At 43.1% G+C, this 20,723-nt stretch overlaps 1 protein-coding gene across 2 annotated transcripts in view; it reads left to right on the forward strand.

Moving 5' to 3' along the window:
* FNDC3B (fibronectin type III domain containing 3B) overlaps positions 1–20,723 on the forward strand; it is a 326,828-nt gene that overhangs the window by 300,132 nt on the left and 5,973 nt on the right. For both annotated transcript variants that reach the window (XM_081829673.1, XM_081829674.1), the window contains exons 24-25: positions 12,612–12,778; positions 15,755–15,882. In XM_081829673.1, coding sequence (XP_081685799.1) covers positions 12,612–12,778; positions 15,755–15,882 — 295 coding nt within the window. The remainder of the gene's footprint in view (positions 1–12,611; positions 12,779–15,754; positions 15,883–20,723) is intronic.

Raw genomic sequence — 20,723 nt, forward strand, 5'->3', positions numbered from 1 at the left:
CTGCATTGATTCCTTTCAGTGCAGTGGAGTCCCGCTGTGTGGAAGGCACTGTTTGAGGCGGACCTTCTAGTGGAGACCCAGATCAAGGAAAAACAAACCCCTGCCTCCAGCAGCATAATATCAACCCCCAAATAGTCTCAGAACATGAATGCCCTTGGAGAAAAGTGCTCTGGGAGGCTGGAGGAGGCAGAGAGCATCTGGTTGCAAAGACCAGAACGGCTTTTTGGGTGACATTTGAACTTGACTTTGAAGGACCTATCAAGCCCCATAATTTGACTATAAAAGAACAAAAAGTGATTGTCCTATTGGAAACTAGTCCTGGTCTAGAAAGTACAGAGAAAATGAGGCTTCTTTTGGTAAGTTCATTAGAGATTAAATATATACTTGTCATAGACAAGATCATTCATCTTACTCTGCTTTATACCTTTGGAGGCATTTTCACGGGTTATTTTACTGGCAGGGGACTCCTCAACTGGAGAGGGCTGGCAAGAACAAGAATTATGGACTAACAGAAATCCTGATAAATATTTAAAGCTAGCAGTTGGGGAAATTTGTAAATGAGCCTTTGTTTTTTCCCTGGGCTTTTGGCTTCCTTTGGTGGTAGAGAGAATCTTCATTAGAGAGTTGTCTTCTAGTCGTGTCCTGCTTTAGAAAAAGAGGTCCAAAGATGTTGACAGTGGTTGCAGAATTGGGATCAGAGTGGGGGCTGCCTAACTCCTCATGCAGTTGCCTCTACTGTTACCTCGAGGAATGTGGGGAGAGCAGCAGCTGTGCCCCAAACCGGCTGTGGGCATCCTCTTGCAGGCCTGCCCTGTGCTGGGCATCTGCCGGGGGGCACCTCGTATGGAGAACTGTACAGATGCTCAGAACAAAAGTGCCATGAACACTGATCTAAATAGGTAAGCTGTCATGAGACATTTAAATGTGCCAGACAGAAGAGAGTGCCGAATCTAGTAATCAATTCATGCTATTAAAAAAGCGCGGGAGGCCCCAAGATGGCACCGTTAATCAAATAAATGACTTGCCTAAATTTAAATGGCAATTTAAGAAAACTTACCATTAGGAACAGTATTTTTCTTAATTTTATGATCTGGAGTCCAAATTTATCTTTTTTAAATTAGATTTGTCAATGCTCTCAAAGTTACTAAAGTGATGGGAGTATAGAGCATAATAAATTCTCGTTCTGTTTGTGGAATAATTTTCCTGTGATTTAATAAGATGAAACTTCGCCTAATTTGAGTTTGAAGATGACCTTCCTTAGTGACTTGAAACTGAACTCTTGTATCGATTGGCCCCTTAAATCCAAGCCTTTATTTAACTTTGGATCTTGACTCATGAGGGTTAAGGAGAAATCATCTGCATTGGATACATTATAATTCTTGTGATTAGCATAGTTTTTGTCCATTCTAGTCTCCTCGAGGTTCTTTAGGACTTCACCTGGCTTGTCCAACTGAAAGTAAGTGTCATCATTCAAGGAGCAGATTTTTCATTGAACTCATCGCCACAGTGATTTCCAGTTGTTACTTTTGGGAAAAGTACACATATTTCCTAGTGTACGCATTGATTGCGTTAACCACTAATAAGTTCTTATTAGTATGTGGCAAAAATACTATATGTCCTGCTTGTGGCCAAGGTGAGAACCAGAGGTAGATTAATTGTGGTTTTGGTTTATTTTACTCACCAGGCGCTGGGGGCATTGAAAGGGAGAGCTACCGAAGTGTGAGTTGTCCAGCTGTCCTAGTCAGCTAGGAAAGTAATGTTAGTCTTAAAACGTTTACGACAGAAGCACAACGAAAATTAGTAACTCCATGCTCGGTAATTATAAAATTAAAGAGTTGGCTTGATTTGGCTGCTAAAATATCAGTCTACCTTAGACTACACTAGAAGGTGAACTCTGGGTCCCTTGTCACCTTTTTCACCTGAAAGCACTGAAACCTTATATATCATTCGTGAGCTACATCCTTTACCAAAGGGTGTCTTTTGCAAATGATTAGAGCATGCTATCTCCTTTTTCTTCATATCTTAGTCTCTGCTTTTTTTTTAAAGATTTTATTTATTTATTTGACAGAGACAGACACAGCGAGAGAGGGAACACAAGCAGGGGAGTGGGAGAGGGAGAAGCAGGCTTCCCACCGAGCAGGGAGCCTGATGTGGGTCTCCATCCCAGGACCCTGGGATCATGACCTGAGCCGGAGGCAGATGCTTAACGACTGAGCCACGCACGCACCCCTTAGTCTCTGCTTTTGACAAATAAGATGATAAATTTTTTTAAAGATTTTATTTATTTATTTGAGAGAGAGAGAGAGAACACAAGCAGGGAGGAGGGGCAGAGGGAGAAGAAGAGTGAGTGCAGACTCCCCACTGGGCAGGGAGCCCAACACGAGGCTCTATCCCACAATTCCAGGATCATGACCTGAGCCAAAGGCAGACGCTCAACTGACTGAGCCACCCAGGTACCCCAAATACTAACTTTCTTTAAGCGTGACCACTTAAGGTCTCAAACCCCTAAGGTTTTACATCTGCACTTTGCTGGTTTGTGACATCTATTTATATACCTCTCAATCAAATCTGAAATGAGCCAGAGATTTCTAAGTATAATGTTGGCCCAAAAATATATTTCCAAACTTCCTAAAGGAGACTTCTGTTCATCGAGCACCTACAAAGTACAACACTGAGAGCTTTTATCTACATTATTTAGTTTTTGAATAAAAAGTGAAATATTTTCTATGCTGCTAGCATTTCTACCAAAGCCCTCCACCAGCTAGATGAAAAAATGGGTTGTTTTTTGTTTTTTAAAGATTTTATTTATTTATTTGAGACAGAATGAGAGAGAGCATGAGAGGGAGAAGGGTCAGAGGGAGAAGTAGACCCCCTGCCGAGCAGGGAGCCCGATGCGGGACTCGATCCCGGGACTCCAGGATCATGACCTGAGCCGAAGGCAGTCGCTTAACCAACTGAGCCACCCAGACGCCCAAAAATGGGTTGTTTTTGATGAGTTGACTTGAATTTAATTTTAATGATTACTGTGATTTCAACTTACGATTATAGGCTTAAAATTAAATGAGCAGAGAAGGCTTCTTAGAGAAGATAATAAATAGGGTGAGTGCGTCTTAAAAGGGTCCCAATCTTATAATCTCATGCAAAAGAGCCTTAGGTTGGAGGCAAGTGATAAAGACTCAGGATCGGGTGGAAACCAAGGATACAACCTCCAAAACACAGAAATGTGTCCTGGATTTTTCTCCCAACTAAATGCCTCTTTCTATTCTCGTTCTTTTACACGTGCCTCTTTTTAAGCTTGGGGCTATTTCATGGAAACAGAAGGGATCCCAAAAGGGCATCTTGCCCAAATTCCTTGCCTCCAGGTAAATCAACCTAGAATTCATCTGGGTCACCTGGACTTGAAAATTTTAAAAAATATTTTGCCCCATGAAGAAGGCATTTGTTTTCCATGTATTCAAGCTTTTGACTCACAGGGCTCCCAGTCCAAGGTCACTGACTGCATATTGATGTAGCAGCTTCAAAGCTGTGCTTTATATTTATAGGGCCAAGTGTATTCCCTAGCAGTTAGATTATAATCACCCAATCATCATTTTTTTCCTGAATTACTATAATGTGCTAAGTCTTTTGAAGTATGTGGCTACCTATAAGGAACTTATCTTGCTGAGAAAATAAGTTAATGGGAAACAATGAGCAGACAGCACAAGAGATTTTATTTAATTTCAGCAGAAAAACAAAAATTATACTGGCGTGACCGTATAGTGATTAAGTCTATTATTCTTAGCAAATCTAGCACAGAAGATCTGAATGTCTTTGGTTCCTCTGTATGCAAGAAGAATATACACCCAAAGTAAACATTTTCATAATGCTGCATTAACCTAATACAGGGATTAGAATAACAAGATCAGCTCATGCATTTTAAGATCGTAACGCTGTACTGATGATTTTGAAGGTGCGTTTGTCTGTGTTACTGAAATGAAACGTTATGCTGCCCTAACAGAATTTAAGTTGATGCTGATTCACCTCCTGACCCTCATGGGTCCATGTTTCTGATAATGGTACACAGCACCGAGATGAGAGGAACTTAAGTTCCAGGAATGCATTTATGGCGAATCTGTTGTTCAGGTTTAGTCAGATAGCCAATGTATTTTAAAGCCAGTGTATTTCCAGCAAAAGGGGGATGGGGTAGAGGGCTCTAATAGACTGGATAATTACCAGTTGCTCTCCATTTAACTCAGCCCTTACACCTGTGACACTTTTCCCTTCATCAGGCAAAATGGGAGGGCTTTGTTAATGTGTACAATATGACTGTTTACTGTTAGAGAGGGACAGAAAATAATCTATACAAAGAAACCCTGAAAAAATACACAGTAGGCAACTAATAAAAGTCGCCGGGGTGTATGAGCCCTGCGGGAGAAGTGAACTTTCCTAATGTATGCTTATTAGGGAACAAATCCTGCTTTCTATTTCTCAAAGCATATTGTTGAATTAAATAGATGTAAGGCAACTAGCTCAGGGCCCACAGAGACCCTCGATACTGGTTTCCTTTGTTTCTCTGGAATAGTCCTGATACACATGATCACCCTTGTTGGATTAATGACACTTGCATATTACCTTCAGTCAGCAGAAAGCAACTGTGGTTCTCCACAGGGGTGTCAGGTCTCTGCTGTAATCCCAGATCTGGTACTGAGTTTCTAGATGGCTAGAGGCATGTGCCTTACCTTCTTTTTGCCTTAGTTTATCCCTCTACAAAATGGAACTAATGATGCCTGTCTCCAGTCCTTGACTGATGGGAGGAAAGCATTCATATATCTTAGAAAAGCATAAAAAGCCTACAGAATAAAGAGTACTGCTGGCTTAGTCAGTTTGCAGGCTGAAATGTCAGGTACAGGCGGAGGTAAGTGATGGTAAATGAACCAATGGTCTTAATTGGACCAGAAGTAAAAATTCAGATTACAGGGTTCTTTTTCTTTCTATTTGAAAATAGAATTTTTATCTCTTTAAACATAAATAGAATGGAATTGGATTGCATTTCTCTTAGCGTTTTTTTCCTAAATCAGGTAAGATTGAGGCAAACCCGTTAAAATAGAAGTAGACAAAACGGAATCTGAAGGACTCTGGAAGAGTATCCTTGAAGATGAGAGTCCCTGCGTGTACTTGAAAAGAAAGCAGAATGGGAGGTTTCAAGGCTCTCGGGGTCTTCATCCTGAGATAGTTTTTTTTTTTTTTTAATAAATTTCTTTTTTAACGTATCAATAGCAAAATACAGTTTGAACAAAAAAAATGAAAAAAGGAATTTTCTTTTACTCTCTGTAGAGTTTCATTGGCAGCTTTATTGACATTTTATTTCTTCAAAAAGGAGCCTGAAACGAAACCTAACTAAAAAGTATTAGGGCTGGATCACTCCCGAGCCAGTAGGCACATATGCAGCCGAGAACGTGGAGGTAGGAAAGGAACTCCTTTCGCACTGGTCTTTCAGAAATTCTTGGCATGTGGGTGCTCAGTCTGCAAATGGGACTCACCAACATCAAAGCCAGTCTAAGAGATGCACCTTCCCTGCCTCAGGTGTCCCCACATGATGCCATCTGCTTCCATCTGCTTTTGCATAGACATGACAGGACTCCGTGTTCTCGGTGGAGTGAGGACACATCCTCTCCATCCCTGTTTTGAACATCCTCCATTCCCAAACATGGCTTCAGTAATGTAGGAGATTTTCTCTTTCTCTCTCTCTCTCACACATACACACACACATAGCCTATGTGGCCCAGGGAAATTCAGAAAAAAGGCAGTGACATGTCATTGTTAAGGAATATAGCTGCGCTGAGCTTACTAACAGCTGTTGATTTGTGATACTGTGGAACAACTTTGGAAATGTGCCATTTGCAGCCGTTAGTGGACTAGAGGCCATTTTAGGTCAGCAGAGTAGATCATTGTGAGGAGTTAACATTAATGAGCTCTCCTGGGCGCCTGGGTGGCTCAGTTGGTTAAGCGACTGCCTTCGGCTCAGGTCATGATCCTGGAGTCCCGGGATCGAGTCCCGCATCGGGCTCCCTGCTCGGCAGGGAGTCTGCTTCTCCCTCTGACCCTCCTCCCTCTCCTGCTCTCTGTCTCTCATTATCTCTCTCTCTCAAATAAATAAATAAAATCTTTAAAAAAAAAAAAAATGAGCTCTCCTGTTAGCCTGTAATGGGCCTAGGGATTACAAGGGAGGAACAAGGTAGTAAACACAAAAACCTTAGTGTTTTCTCATTTTTCTACTGTGGATTTAGGTTATGAGCCATCCAGGGCATTCTTGGGGTTTTTTTGTTGTTGTTGTTGTTTTTTTGAAACAGAACTGTTTTAAGGAAATAGATTTTTTTTTTTTAAAGATTTTATTTATTTATTTGAGAGAGAGAATGAGAGAGAGAGAGCATGAGAGGGGAGAGGGTCAGAGGGAGAAGCAGACTCCCCGCCGAGCAGGGAGCCCGATGTAGGACTCGATCCCGGGACTCCAGGATCATGACCTGAGCCGAAGGCAGTCGCTTAACCAACTGAGCCACCCAGGCACCCAAGGAAATAGATTTTTAAAATTGAATTCTTTACATATCATTTTACTCTAAAATAATTTAAAATAAACATTCAAAGATGCAACGTGTCTGAATTTCTTCCTTCAGTTGCACTTCACTGCAAAAAATCTTCATCTTTCATAATGTGTTAAAACCTAAAATGCTGAGGTTAAAATACAGCCTTCCCCTAGAACTTCGTGAAAATGTCAAGAATCTGTTGCTTTGCCTTCTTAGTGTATATTTAATAAGAAATTGTAGAATTTACTTGGTCCTCTCATTTAGCTCTCATAAAAATTCCTGCCAGGTGAACGAGACAGCTATTATTATCCCAAGTGTCTGGAAACTCAGCCTGGAGACTTATCAGCTTGTCCAAGTTCATAGTGAAGGTAACAGCCTATGCATTGTGGCCAAGGTTTTTGTACATCTTTGTACCAACCAAGGAGGCACTCCAATAGGCAGATGGAATAAGCAGAATCATTTTGTATTCACAGATCTGTAGAACATTGTTTTAAATCACTGTTAAATTGGCAGCGTTAAAAAACCCACATGTGCTTGTTACCATAGAAGTGGTCAGTTTCAAGACACTGCGGTCAGTGCTGAGGCAAGTTGGAGGCAGAGCCATAAAGAATTCATTTAGACTGTAAACTTTCAGTGACCCACCCAACCTTCTGCCTTGTTTATGTTTCCCCTTCCAAGTAAATATTTTTAGTACAAGAGAACATTTCTTCCCGTTTTCCTTTCCCTCGGTAAAAATGCCCCAATTTCCACGAATGGGCAGCACTGGTCCAGGACCCGTGGCTCCCATCTTCATGTACCTTCAGCAACAGTTCTTGGCCTGGGTTCACCGGGACAGGTTGGAGGGTACTCACATGCACAGCTTTCTCTCCGGCTCAGAAAAGCCTAAGGGGGTATCAGGAAGGGATGCCATTCTGGGGGCATCCTTCAGGCTTCTCCAACGTTGAGAAACAGGTAAACCATTCATAAACCTTGGTGTTTTGTTATCAATAACATGAGTGTTAGTATTACCACAAGTGCTGGGCATTTGGTAACAAGTCCTGCCTGCATCATCCCATTTGATTCTCACGACAGCCTCTGAGGGGAGGCCCTGTTATCACACCATTTTACACAGATGGAAATAGCGTACGTGGCTGTAGAGCCCATGAGCACCAGGCTGTTGAACCCAAATTCAAACTCAAGTCTGTGGACTACAGTGATTGTTTTTACCCACTGTGCCTTCAGCTCCTGAGCCAGTGGGGCAGTTCTATGGGTGTTCCCACACCTGTTCTCTTGGTCTTCTCGGGAGCCCTGGGTCATGGGGCTGATGCCACCCAAGGTATGCGGCCATGGGCAGCAGGGGTAGAGAGTAGAGTAGAAGACCCCCTCAGAGGCAAAGCCAGTATGGGCCCACAGCTCCAGGATGACTTTTAAGCAGCTATGATTCCACAGGGGTGTCTGTGGCTACATATGGCTCAGCCTGAACGGACACTAAAATTACTCAGTGACTTTACTGAGCACGTGCTATATTCCAGGAACCGTGCCATTGGTTATACATATTTCATCATGTTTCTGTAGCATCGGAACATCTCCCCATCATGGATCCCTTATTGCCCCAGCCACCCTCTCCCCCTCAGAAATCAAGGGATTGAGGTCTTGGTGAGAGTTTTTTGACCATCCTTTGACTAGATAGGCACCCCGGCTACTCCAGATCCTCCACCCTTCACAGCTGACTTTTTTTGCCCCTTCCAAGGATCTCCCTTTCCCCAGGTTTGGGGCACTGCACACTGAAGTGATATGTTTCAGGGCCTTCAAGACAGTAGGACTCCCATTGGCCTCCGGCAGTGACTCATGTCCCAGACCCTGTAGTACATGAACACAGGTGGAACCCAAGCACTGACCCTGGAAAATCCAAATAAAAGGGGAGGGAGAGGGATCAGCAGAGCTGGATGGCTCCTGTGCTCTTGTCATGGCAAAGACGTGCTCCAAGGGCTGGATCCTTGGTTGCATTTAAAATGTGTAGCCTTCAATTGCTGTCTTAAGACACACAGCATATGTTTAATTCTATCACCAAAGGCCTCTGGCTGACTTATTAATGAATTTTAAAATGAGGGTGGTTTAAAAAAAGAGAGATTTAGGAAAGAGAAAAAAATGTGGTTGGCCTTTGTAAAACAAATATTTGATGAATATTTTTAATCTCTGCCCGGGTGGTTCTAGCCACAGGGTGTTCACCTCCGGAGCCTCCCAGAGAGGCCACCATGCAACTGGCATAAATCACTGGCTCCAAAGAAAGAAGATTCTTTCTTCTCCTGCCTCTTGGAATGACAGAAAATAATTACAGAATTGTGGTAAGAGAGGGACCCTGTTCCTCTTTGTTGGCTTGTGAGCTTTCTATTTTGTTTGGGTTGGCCTTTATTTGAAACAGAAGTCACTGTCAACACGTACAGAAAGAAGGTGCGGATCCATGACGTTTACGTAAGGCCTGCTCTGCGTAGGGACTGGGGCAGTTGCATGAGCTCTCAAACCGAATCCCACCACAGACCTGTGAGGGAGGCGTTCCTGGCCCCATTTCACTGGGGGTCCCAGTGCCGAGGGTGAACGGGCTCCCCGAGGGAGCCCCACAGCTGACGCCTCCGGCCAGCGTGAAGCCTGGCTTACAGGACGGCCTCTGTCCCCACACAGCCAACTCTCCACCTGGGAGAAAAGAAAAGAACCTTAGGATTAGCCGGTGGGGGTGTAGATGGTCTCTCAGGAGGGAGAGGGGAGTTTGTTAAAAACCCGAGCACTGTAAAATAGTTGCGACTAGCGCCTGTGGAGTGGTGATTACAGGTCAGGACCGAGCTAAACACTTTTGTTAACCATTTAAACCTGACCGTAGTGCCATGAGGGAGGTTGGGGCATGATAACCCTTATGGCACAGAGGAGAAAACTGAGGCACAGAGAGGCTAAATAAGTTGCTGGCGGCTCCTAGTCTCGGTGCCCGTTCTGCTCGTGGAAGCCGCATTTATAAAGAGTGTATTGGGGGTGGGTGTAGAAGAAGCATACAACTAGTGTTAGCCCTTAAGGTTTTCAAAATTAAGACTCTTGAAACCCTTAAAGTTAGATTAGAAGTGCCAAGCTGGCTGTTAACACAGGAAGGTCATGGCTCCAGAGACCTAAAATGGAAAGGTGAGATTTTATGAAGGATTTGGGTTTTTGATTGACAAGCTGACTTATATGGAGCATTTAGCTAGAATCCATTGACTTATGCATTTAATACATTTCTTTGTTCAAAGTAAAGCAGCATGAAATTAGACACGACTGGTCAATGATTTCCATATTAGAAAGTGTGAATGCCCAGTCTTTGTCTTTTCTCACCCCACGATCTCCTCCTTGCACTTCTCTTTCTGCTCTGCCTTGTGTTTCCTCAAGGAGGAGGAGGGTACGGGAAACCTTTACAGAGATAAACTTATGTATGAACTTTTAAAATCCTTGGCAGACTTGTTCTGTCTTAGTGGCCCCTGTGGCTCTCGGTCACCCATCAGAATGAGGGTGTGGGGAGGAGTCCTCAGAAGGCAGGAGTGCAACTGTCTTGCTTCATCGCTCAGCTCCTTCTGACCTTGAATCTGTGCGTCCGCCTTAGGACGCAGGCCCCACGAAGACAGGACACCCCTTTTTCTCTAAGTGGGTCTTTGGGGTGGAGTTGGCCCTGTTAGCTATTTCAGAATGTTTCTCCCCAAAGCTGCTAGGATTCCTGGTGTCTCCCCTCGCCGCCCCCATGCCCCTTTGACTCAGGAGAGAGCCTGTCACATGCCCACCGTCCTCCCTCCACTGACTGAGGGCTCCGTACCTGGCTAATTACATGACCTAGGAATTAGCCCCATCCAGTTTCATTATTCCCCCTAGAATTCCTTCCCATGCCTTTTCTAAGGGGAGTATGGCATGACAAAGCAGGGCAGTCATGATTTATTATTGCCTAAGTAGACAGAGGGCTAAATTAAAGGACCAGTCAGACACATGCTTATTCTAGAAAAGACTGGAGGAAGAAGGAACGACCCCTTTCTCAGTGCTCTTCTGCTGGGTGCACCAGGCTGCCAGCCCCCAACTTCCTCTCCAAGGGAAATGCCAGCTACAAGGTGGGCCTCCCGCACCTGCCTAAATCCACCGTCACTGAATGAAAGGGGGGAGTAAACTTGAACCTGAGATCCAGTGGGTGAATGTCTCCTTCAGACTCATTCTAGCTTTTTTCTGAAAGCAAATGTAGCCTCTTTTTTGTAAGTAACACTATTCCCAGACTTAAACAAATGCTGTAATGGTGAAATTTCAGAGTCCTTCATTGCTAGTGCCTATTTCCACAGTGCCTTCTATAAATTGGGATGCAATTTTTAAGAACTGAAATACAGCCGTGGAAGAGCCAAACAGTAAAAAGGGGGGGAAAAATAACAGTCCAGAAGCAGATTTTGATGTATTTGAAAATTGATATGTATGCTGTTTGCCCAATTTAGATGACACTAGCAAATTAGAGTCCTGAATCGGCTTCAGTCCATTTCTCTATGACTGTGAGTGCTACTGCCCGCGTAGATGTATTGACCTTACTTTCAAAAGGAAACAGTCTCCCGAGCGCAGGGCATGGCAGGGAAGCAGGAGTATTGCTAGGAACTCTCCCCAAATTCTTCCAGAAACCAGGCTTTTATTGCAGGTTTGTAATGAAGATGTAACACGTTTACTTCTTAAACCGTGACTTCCATTTTGTGGTACAACCAAGGGCAGTGAGTCTGGTCAGAGATTCTGGCCTAGGTGAGACCGGGTTAATGAATAGCTGTTTGCCTCCAGCATTAGCAAGGGTATCTTCATTAAGGTGGTAATGTGTCGAGAGCACTGGACAGGTTGCCATGGTATTTGTGGATTTCAGAGTGGACTCTGGCTTTCCCTGAAATTGAAAATGTTCAGCCCTCAGTAAAAGGTTCCTTGCACAGCAGAGGGAACATTAAATAGTGAAATGGCTAGGGCTCAGGAACTCAATTGTGAAGGCTGATGAGTGCGTGGGTGTTTTAAAATACGTCTTGACTCGGAGAGGTTTTCTAAAAAAGTTGTTTAATCTCTAGACCTACCCATCCATCCATCCAGAGGGACTGTTCTCTGGCCCAGGGAGACACTGCTGCTTTCAGGAAACTCTGACCCCACACAGGACCAGCCAGCCCACAGGGATTTGGTTTTATTCATTCATCTTCGAAGCCACAGAGCCTGGCACACAGCAGATGTTCAAGAAATGCTTGCTAAATGAATTCATAAATCCTGCCTACCCCTTAGGCCAAATTGGCCTAAGAGTCGAGACATTCTAAATTGTGATTCTATCTGACCCACTTCCAGCAGTATCTGAAGACGGCAGATTGTCCTCAGACACTGGCAGTGGGTCCAAACATCCCTGGGCCAGCAGGATTCAAGGCCCAAATCTGCAGAAATTCTGGATAATTGGGGGGCAGCTATTTCCAAAATTTTATATTTAACTATAAAAAGACAAACAATGATAGTATATACTAGTTCTAGGTAAGCCAGTTTCATTGTAAAAATACAAATTTTTCAAGACCCTGAGGGAAAACGCTTGAAAACATGAAGGCCTTTATTTTCTGTCTTCATGCCTTCTACACTTATGCCTCTTGGAGATAATAATTAGCAGAGTACAAAATAGTCCTGGTTCCGATCGGAGAAGGATCCAGAAGCTGCCAGTTTAAGCTGTCCAGTTTACCTATGCTGCTTTTCCATTATTTTGATTAATCTGATAGAGGATTCTAAGTATTTTTTTCTTCTTTTAAAAAATGTTTTCTCAAAGATCTGTAATCTTAAATGTCTTCTTACTAGTTTGGGAAAGGGGCTTTGAAAGCTCTTGCAAAGACAAAGGTTAAAATTGAAGGAGTTTTCAAGCTAAACCTCAGTTATTTGGAAAATCCAGGTAAAGAGGACATTGTATTTTTCAGGTGCCCAGTTAACATTAACTTCATTGCTTCGTATATAGAAGGAGGTCAGTTACCAGTGATAATTAATTTCTTGTCACTAATAAAAGTTCAGGTGGCTAATGGATTCTGTTCCTTCCTCTAGGTTTATTTCCATCTACAGAGGACCCAGCCACACCTACAAAGTCCAGAGACTGACAGAATTCACATGCTACTCCTTCAGAATCCAGGCATCGAGCGAGGCTGGGGATGGGCCCTTCTCAGAAACTTATACCTTCAGCACGACCAAATGCATACCCCCCACCATCAAAGGTTTGTAGGCAGTGAATTCTGGCACATTCTTCTGTGAGAGTAAGGAAATGTTGGAACTTGGAGTAGGAGGCTTGATTCTGACCTTAAATACACTCTTCTGATATTTCTAATATCGGCAACATAGAATCATTAACAACTTTCTGAAAGAGAAGGTTGGGGAACGGGTTCCCTGCAGAAAAGCCTTTCCTCAGGTCTGTATAAGTAATTACTGCAAATAATGTCATAGCCTCATCCCCACAGGAGATGGACAAAGGAAAGGACCACACCGAGTGACAGACACGCTTTGGGTTAGAAATGAGGGTGAATTCTTGGTGTTGATAGCACTTAACGACAGTTCACCATGGAGGGCTTGAGAATCTCCCTTCCCAGAGACTGTCAGGAGGAGCAGAGGTTGGTGTCCATCTTCAGATGACTCTGGTGCCCGGAGCCTGACCTGCCAGGCAACTTCATCAGCCTGTCCCCTGGCCGCAGCCCTTACTGTGGAGAGGTGCCTTTGAAAAAAGAGCAGCCGTGGCCTCTTCTCATCTCCTTGACTATTTGTCTTGAGGTTTGCCAGTGACTAGTTGACCCCGTCCCTTTGTGGGGACAGGGAGTGAGCCAAAGCCACCCTTCCCAGGCTCTCCCTCTACTGGGTCCGGTGAGCCTTTGCCCCCATGATGCACAGCCAACTTGCAGGATGGGCAGACAGCAGTAGGGCCCTCCCCCCAAGCTCTTTCACGGCTTCCTGAGCCTGTGCCCTTTTGTTCCCCAAGAGGATGATTCCAGTGAAGGTCCCTGCTGCCTTTGCGAGGGTGGGCCACACTGGTGCCTTTATCCAGCTGCTGCCCAAAATGCCCGGAGGCTGATGGACACCGGCAGCTTATCTGAACTAGGTTTTATCTGGGTAAAAGCGAGGGTTTGCTGTATATTACTTGGGTGGCCAGGGGGATGAGCACAACCTTGAGAAAAGGTCCTTTAGATGTGTGGCCCCAGGAGCAAGGCCATGTGTGCTTCCGTGTGGAGGAGCTATGTCAGCTACAGCCAGGGCGGAGTCCATCGCAGAGGGTAAGAGACCTCCGGGTCAGGGTCAGGGTCTGGCTTGGATTCTGTGAAGGTTTCCTCTAGCTCCTTTCAGGGTACTTTATGGTAGCTCCCTCCCCTCAGCAGTCCAGAAGTTCGTTGGCAATTGCTTCTTCGTGTGACTACGAACCTAGGACAGATGGTGAACACATGCAAGGGCTCGCTGCGCCCCGTGGGTAGTAAATGGCCCGGTCCTTCGGTACAGCTTCGCCTGGTAACAGAAGAGATTCCTGAACACACTGGGGCTCATAGATTTGCTGTGACAAGGAAGGCTGGCCGCATTTACCAGCTGGCAAACATCAAGAGTCTTTGCGACACTCCCTTTGCCTCTCTAAGTGTGTGTTGGTGGAGATTCAGTTCATGGACAGTGGAACACTGAATTGAAAGCACTTGAATTTCATGTATATTTTCTTCAGAAGGACAGTTTCCTAACACCGCCGCATGATCAGATCCTTTACCGTTTTGGTTCAGGAAATTGTTGTCTTAGCTGGAGGGCTGTTTGGTCTGATAGGGTCCCTTATTTTTTCCATAAATTGCATGGAGTTTTGGCCAACTAATTGCAACTTATTTTTAAGAAAACCTGTATTTTTCTGAAGCAGTATTCTGAAGCAGTATTTTTCTGAAGCAGAATCGCAAGTAGAATCCACTGCCTCTAAAGAATTTATAGAGTAAGGGGGTTCAGAGAAGAGTTATGCATTCTAGTTACAAAGTAGAAAAATCTGAAGTACTGAATTAAGCTGTAGAGATATAGCATAAGCTGTGAGAAAAAAATATTTTAAAATTCTATAACATTTTACATGCTTTACTACAAACTAATATAATTTTCCTTTAAACCAGAATTATGAGGGCGCCTAGGTGGCTCAGTCAGTTAGATGTCTGCCTTCGGCTCGGGTTGTGATGCTGGGGTCCTGGGATCGAGTCCTGCCTTGGGCCCTCTGCTCAGCGGGGAGCCTGCTTCTCCCTCTCCCTCCGCTGCTCCCCCTGCTTGTGTTTTCTCTCTGTCTCAAATGAATAAATAGAATCTTAAAAAAAAAAAAAAATTCTTAAAAAAAAAAACAACAGAATTATAAGTCCAGTAGGTGAAAAATGAACTAAAAAAAATACAAATAGGAGATAACTTGATTTTTAAAGGCTTTCTCTCAGTGCTAGCCATTCTCTGGGACTTAATCTCACATGTCATGTGCTTCTCAAACCTTCCTTAGACTCTCACACAGATCAGACTGTCCCTCCTATTTTGTTCAGACACCCCCGTTTAATCTCCTTTACGTTATGTTTCTCTTTGGATTTGTCTCCTACCTTGCTCGCCCCTTCCCTCAACTTGATCTTAATTCCCTTGAAAGTAGGGTTTACAGTCCCTATTTTTGCATTCTCTAAAGTCTCCAGTTCAGGCATATAGAACATGCTGAGTAGTTATTGAAAACATAACAAAAGTACATGAGGTGCCTGGGTGGCTCAGTCGATTAAGCGTTTGCCTTTGGCTCAGGTCATGATCCTGAGGTCCTGGGATTGAGCCCCACGGCAGGCTCCCTGCTCAGCGGGAAGTCTGCTTCTCCCTCTTCCTCTGCCCCTCCACCTGCTCATGTGTGCACTCTCTCACTCTCTCTCTCTCTCTCTCAAATAAATGAAATCTTTTTTAAAAAAATTTTTAAAAATTAAAAAAAAGTAACAAAAATGCAATCCAGGCCAAGCAGTTATTAATAGGATAATGAGCAAAGGATTTTTTTCACCAATAGCTTACTAGTCATGGAGTATCTTCTCTGTGTAAAGGGTGCCCTGCAGGTTTTATAGGAGGCTGGGCAAATAAACTCCCCTCTCAGAGCGGACACAAGCACTCTCCCACTCTAATATTACCAAAATGTTGACGGTTATTGTGATAACTTTGAATTTTGAGCTTGGATATGTGGATTTGTATTTCAGCACCTCGAGTAACACAGTTGGAAGGAAATTCATGTGAAATTTTATGGGAGACGGTACCACCAATGAAAGGTGACCCTGTCAACTACATCCTGCAGGTATTGGTTGGAAGAGAATCTGAGTACAAACAGGTAAGAACTAGTATGAATGGCACGTGTGTGGCTTATCAGTCCAGTCCTTTGCCTCTCGCCATGAGCGGTTCAGTGACTGGTGAGCGGCATATTTCTTAAAATCAATCACAAAAACTGCCTATCGTGTACCTCTTGATATAAGCCCTAGTTTACATTTTGTCTGTGGAGGTATTAAATGTTCAGTTCTCAAGCATGACCTTATAAAGAGTTTTAAATTCCGTATTTGTATTTGATACTGGCCGTGATGCTTACAAATATCAAAATCTTTATGCAGTTGAAAACCAAAGTGCCAGTGGTTTGACTACAGAGGGGAAGTAGTTCCAGCCTGACTACTGAAACCTTTTTTTTTTTAAGGGGCAGGGCCTGAACCCACAACTCTAAGATCAAGACCTGAGCTGAGGGGCGCCTGGGTGGCTCAGTCAGTTAAGCGTCTGACTCTTGATTTCAGCTCAGGTCGTGATCTCAGGGTCGTGGGATTGGCTCAGGGCTGGGCATGGAGCCTGCTTGGGATTCTCTCTCTCCCTCTGCCCCTGCCCCTTCCCCCAAAAAAGACCTGTGCAGGGGAATCCCCAGGGAATCTGTTCAAATGCAGACCTGATTCAGTAGGTGTGGGGTGAGGGCTCCAGCTCCCAGGTCATGCTGCTCCAGGAACCATAATTTGAGTCAGCAAGGCTTTACAGATCACATGATACACCCAGGCAAGAGAGAATGTAACTGGAATATAGCCAGATAAAGAATTTGGTTTTCTTATTTTCACAATACTTTTTGATCCTTAATTCTTCCAACACTACAGATTATCAGTCACTGGCTACAAAAGATTAGGATACCCCATCAGTTTCTGTTACCTTTCTGGGAACTTAGTAACTATTTTTGTGAAATCAGGATATGATACCATTACCCTAAGGAAAGGTGAAGTCCATTCCTTACCAGAACTTTTAATGGAGGCATGTGTGTATATCAAACTCAGAAACTGTCTTCTGAAACATTAGCATAATTTGTAAAGACCTCTCTGTTCAGCTCTAGAGGCTTCAGATACAAACAGGTAGAAAATAATTTGATTCAGAGTTTTTGTTAAATTGCTGGCTAATGTTCCTTATTTAATAATAAAGAATACTCGCAAATGTGTAAAACAAAGTTTTGGTACATTTCATGTACTTTGTTAATACGAAAAATCAGATAAAAGAATGAATTGCTTTAACCACATTTTGCAAAAACCTATTTTTAACTATGACATCTACCAAGTATTGATTAACATCAGTGGATGATGTCATCGTCCAGTTTCCATCATTCCTCTTTAAGAGCAAAACGCTTTTGTATTGTTTCACTTTCCAGTCTCATTTTAGCAGATGTATCCCATTTCAGAGTAAATAATTTCACATGTTTGTTTCAGCTTCCCAGAAGAATGGGACTGGTTGCAGGGTCTCAGCTCAGATAGAGAGCCTAGGGTTTTTCGCACCGGATTTCGTCATCTTAACGCCAGCAGCATTGTCCTGTTCCATAGCAATGTAATAATGGTGAAAAGATGAAATGTTACAGAATTTCACAGCATATCGTTTAACATTTAAGAACGATTCATGTCCCAACAGTACATTCACTGCATGTTCATCATTGTTATTTTAAAAACGTTATATTCCACATACCATACTTTTTCACCTGCTGTTAGAAAAATGTTCTGCTTCTTAAAAGGTAGTGATTGCTGTTGGACATTGAAAAAGCAGCATTATTTGATCAATATCTATACATTGCAAGCATTGCTAAAACACAGGTAAATTCATTCAGTAGTTTAGATTTTATCAGCAGGTTGGTTGTTTTTAATCAGCTATTTGTTTGCGACCCCCACTAGTTCAGTCAGAAGAGCACATAACTCTTGTTCTCGGGTTTGTGAATTCAAGCCCCATGTTGGGTGTAGAGATTACTTAATATCTTTAGATTTCTTTAATGTTTTATTTGTTTAATGTTATATATTTAGACTCATGGACATATAACTTCTAATATGGTACCTAATCACACGTGTATACCTCAGAATTTCTTATTGTAATTATAACTGAGTTTCTTTTTGGAAATACATGAAAACATAACACGCAGGGCAGGCTCAGTAGACGGGGATTAGCATTCTTCACATAACCATGTGTTTACTACATTTACCAAGAAATGATTAAGGTGGGCAGTAGTACATAAAAAGCCACATTTGAGTCAGGAATAATTTGTACTGAGTTTTTTTGCTTCTCCCTATTCAATAAGCATTAACTTAAACATGATGTTTTGAGTTCTTCATTCACTTGTTCTGGACATGAAATAGGGAATGAAACCTATTTATATTATGGCTGCAAGAGATGGTTAAAATAATTACGGTCCAGAGATAACAGGCTTTGAATACGTAGAAGCAAAGCAGAAGAAAATGGGAGGTAATTATTGCTGAGCATATACCCGGCAGAGCTGCGGGCTCTTAGGGAGCACTGTGTGTACCTCCATCCCAGCACTGATCAGACAGGATCCACTGGCATACGGGCTTGTGTTCCTCATTTTTGTTTTCTCAGCCCTGGCACGTAGTTAGGCGCTCAGTAAATGTTTCTTGCATGCATGAAAGAGGCAGTTTCAAAGGAACAGAGTTAATTATACATGTGGTGGTGATAAGAGTAAGCTTCAGGGTGGGGTGGATTTGGAAGTGTTTGTAACTTAGGGGAAAAAAAATCACCTATGATAGGAAGGGTCTTTCTGCTTCCCAGACTTAGGTTTATAGGCAAATGTGGCAGGCACCAGAGCGTTCTCTGATGTTTTGCTTGAAACATGGACTTTAACTTTGCCAAAGCAAAATAATAGATCAACATGGGGGTATTTAAAAGCCATCATTCTACGGATTCTTAATTTTCTTCGGATTTTAGCTTCCTTTAAGTATCCAATAAAGGCTATCAGAAAAATGCTCATACATGAGACAAATATATCTTCAGTTTCATGGAGCCCAGGTATAGGACCCTGGTTTATTGAGAAACTGTTAGGTACTCTGTACCATGAGGGATACCCAGCGTATACCAGAAGAGCATGGCCATTGCCCATTGGGGTGAAAATAGCAGACTGTCAAGAAACAGTTCAGTAACAGTACCTTACCTGCCCTCCTCGGCTCGGACCATAAAGCCTGCCCTGTGCTGCACCCTCTACAAAGGAGGCTTGCAGGTTGGTGGGTTCCCTCTTGAGCTGGAGGGTATCCCACAGTCATGTGATGTTAGAAGAATTAATTCACCTCACTGAGCCTCGGCTGCTTTGTTGTACCAGGAGGGATACTCATCCCCTAGCTCAGAGTCACTGTGGGCTTTCCGCCCCTTTAGTAGTGAGAATGGGCTGTGTAAATGACAATGCTGTGCAGTTATGTCCCCCTTTGCGGTTCTCGAGAGGGGCAACGTTAATCAAGAGACGCAGGCATTGGCCCAGAGGCAGGCCCCCCGCGGTCCTCCCCAAAAGACTCGCTGGGGTAAAGGATTCCAACTCCACAGCATGTTGTTCTGAATTAAGGGTCACAGATTCTTCATTTTAGTTATCTGAGTATTACTTTAAATCCTCCTCTTTGGAATAAACATGTCACAGTTACTTTAAAATATATCGTACATCAAATCAAGAACAGAAATAGTCTTTATAAAAATAATATTGCTTATCTACATCTTGCGATATTATGATTGGTTACTTCAATAAAGACAATCTTAAGTGGAGCCATGCCTTTTAAATTGGGTTGAGGCAGGAGGAAAAACCCATAATGGTGCCCCTGTCAAAATGAATGAAAATAAAGGGACACAGGGCACGCGGCCTGCCATCCCGAGGTGGAGAGCTGCACGGTCCCCTGGAAAGTCACTTCAGTGGAGGCTCAGCTGTGTGCAGACAGGATGAGCCTATAGTTTGGTGACCCCCTTGGCTGTGACTGTTTCCACCAAAACAGATCCGGTAGGTCAAACCTCAGGGACCAGAATCCACAGGAAAGGGGGTGGTATTGGGATTGTTTTAATTTTTCCTTAGCTAAGAATTAATCCAAAAGGCTTTAAAGCATTGTTGACCATTTCTACAATATATTAGAAACGCTGTATTTTCTATCAATACACTGAAAACAACTTACTGTTAATGATTCTATTTCTTTACAATGGTGGCGGCCCCCCTGTACTAAAAACCCTCTTCTGTTGCCTCTGTGGTTTGGGTGTATGTTCTCATACTTAATGTTCATGTTTACTTGTTTCTGGTAATCATCCTGTCTTTTCAAGTACTGTGGGGTAAGAATATCTCCTCTTGAGTCGTTGAGGGTTCTGATTAGAGAACATCACTGAGCATCTACTTAATTCAGGCTCTCCATGGTGCTGGTTGCTATGGCATTAATGGAACACAGTCCCACACTCAATATGTGTATCGTGTTTTGTTTTTTTAAGATTTTTGTGTTGGTAATGCTTGTACAAGGGGGGAGCTGTTCCAATTAAAACAAGAATGGCTAAAAGAAAAACGTTTACAAATTGAAGCCTACGTTTTAATTGGACTTGTCATTAAGGAAGTTCCCTTCAGTTAGGTACTCATTTTTCCTTCATTAAGCTTTTTGCCAAATGGTACGAGAAAAGTAGCATTCCTTTGCTCTCTAAATACATTTTCAGAGATCTTCATTCCAGGGAATTTAGAGTTGAGCAGAGCCATCAAAATGAAAATATGAAGTCTCTCTCCAAGATGCCATGAATTGGGTTCCTAAGAAATTAAATATACTTCTGGGCCAGCTTTCTTCAAAAGCTCTAGCTGTGCAAATTCCAGAAACCATAGAATTCATCTAAACAGATATAAGTGAACATTTATATCCACTTGCCAAAAGTCTCAGAAACATC

This window comes from Leptonychotes weddellii, chromosome 1 (genome assembly GCF_054177405.1).
Source record: "Leptonychotes weddellii isolate Sample4059 chromosome 1, ASM5417740v2, whole genome shotgun sequence".
Lineage (NCBI taxonomy): Eukaryota > Metazoa > Chordata > Mammalia > Carnivora > Phocidae > Leptonychotes > Leptonychotes weddellii.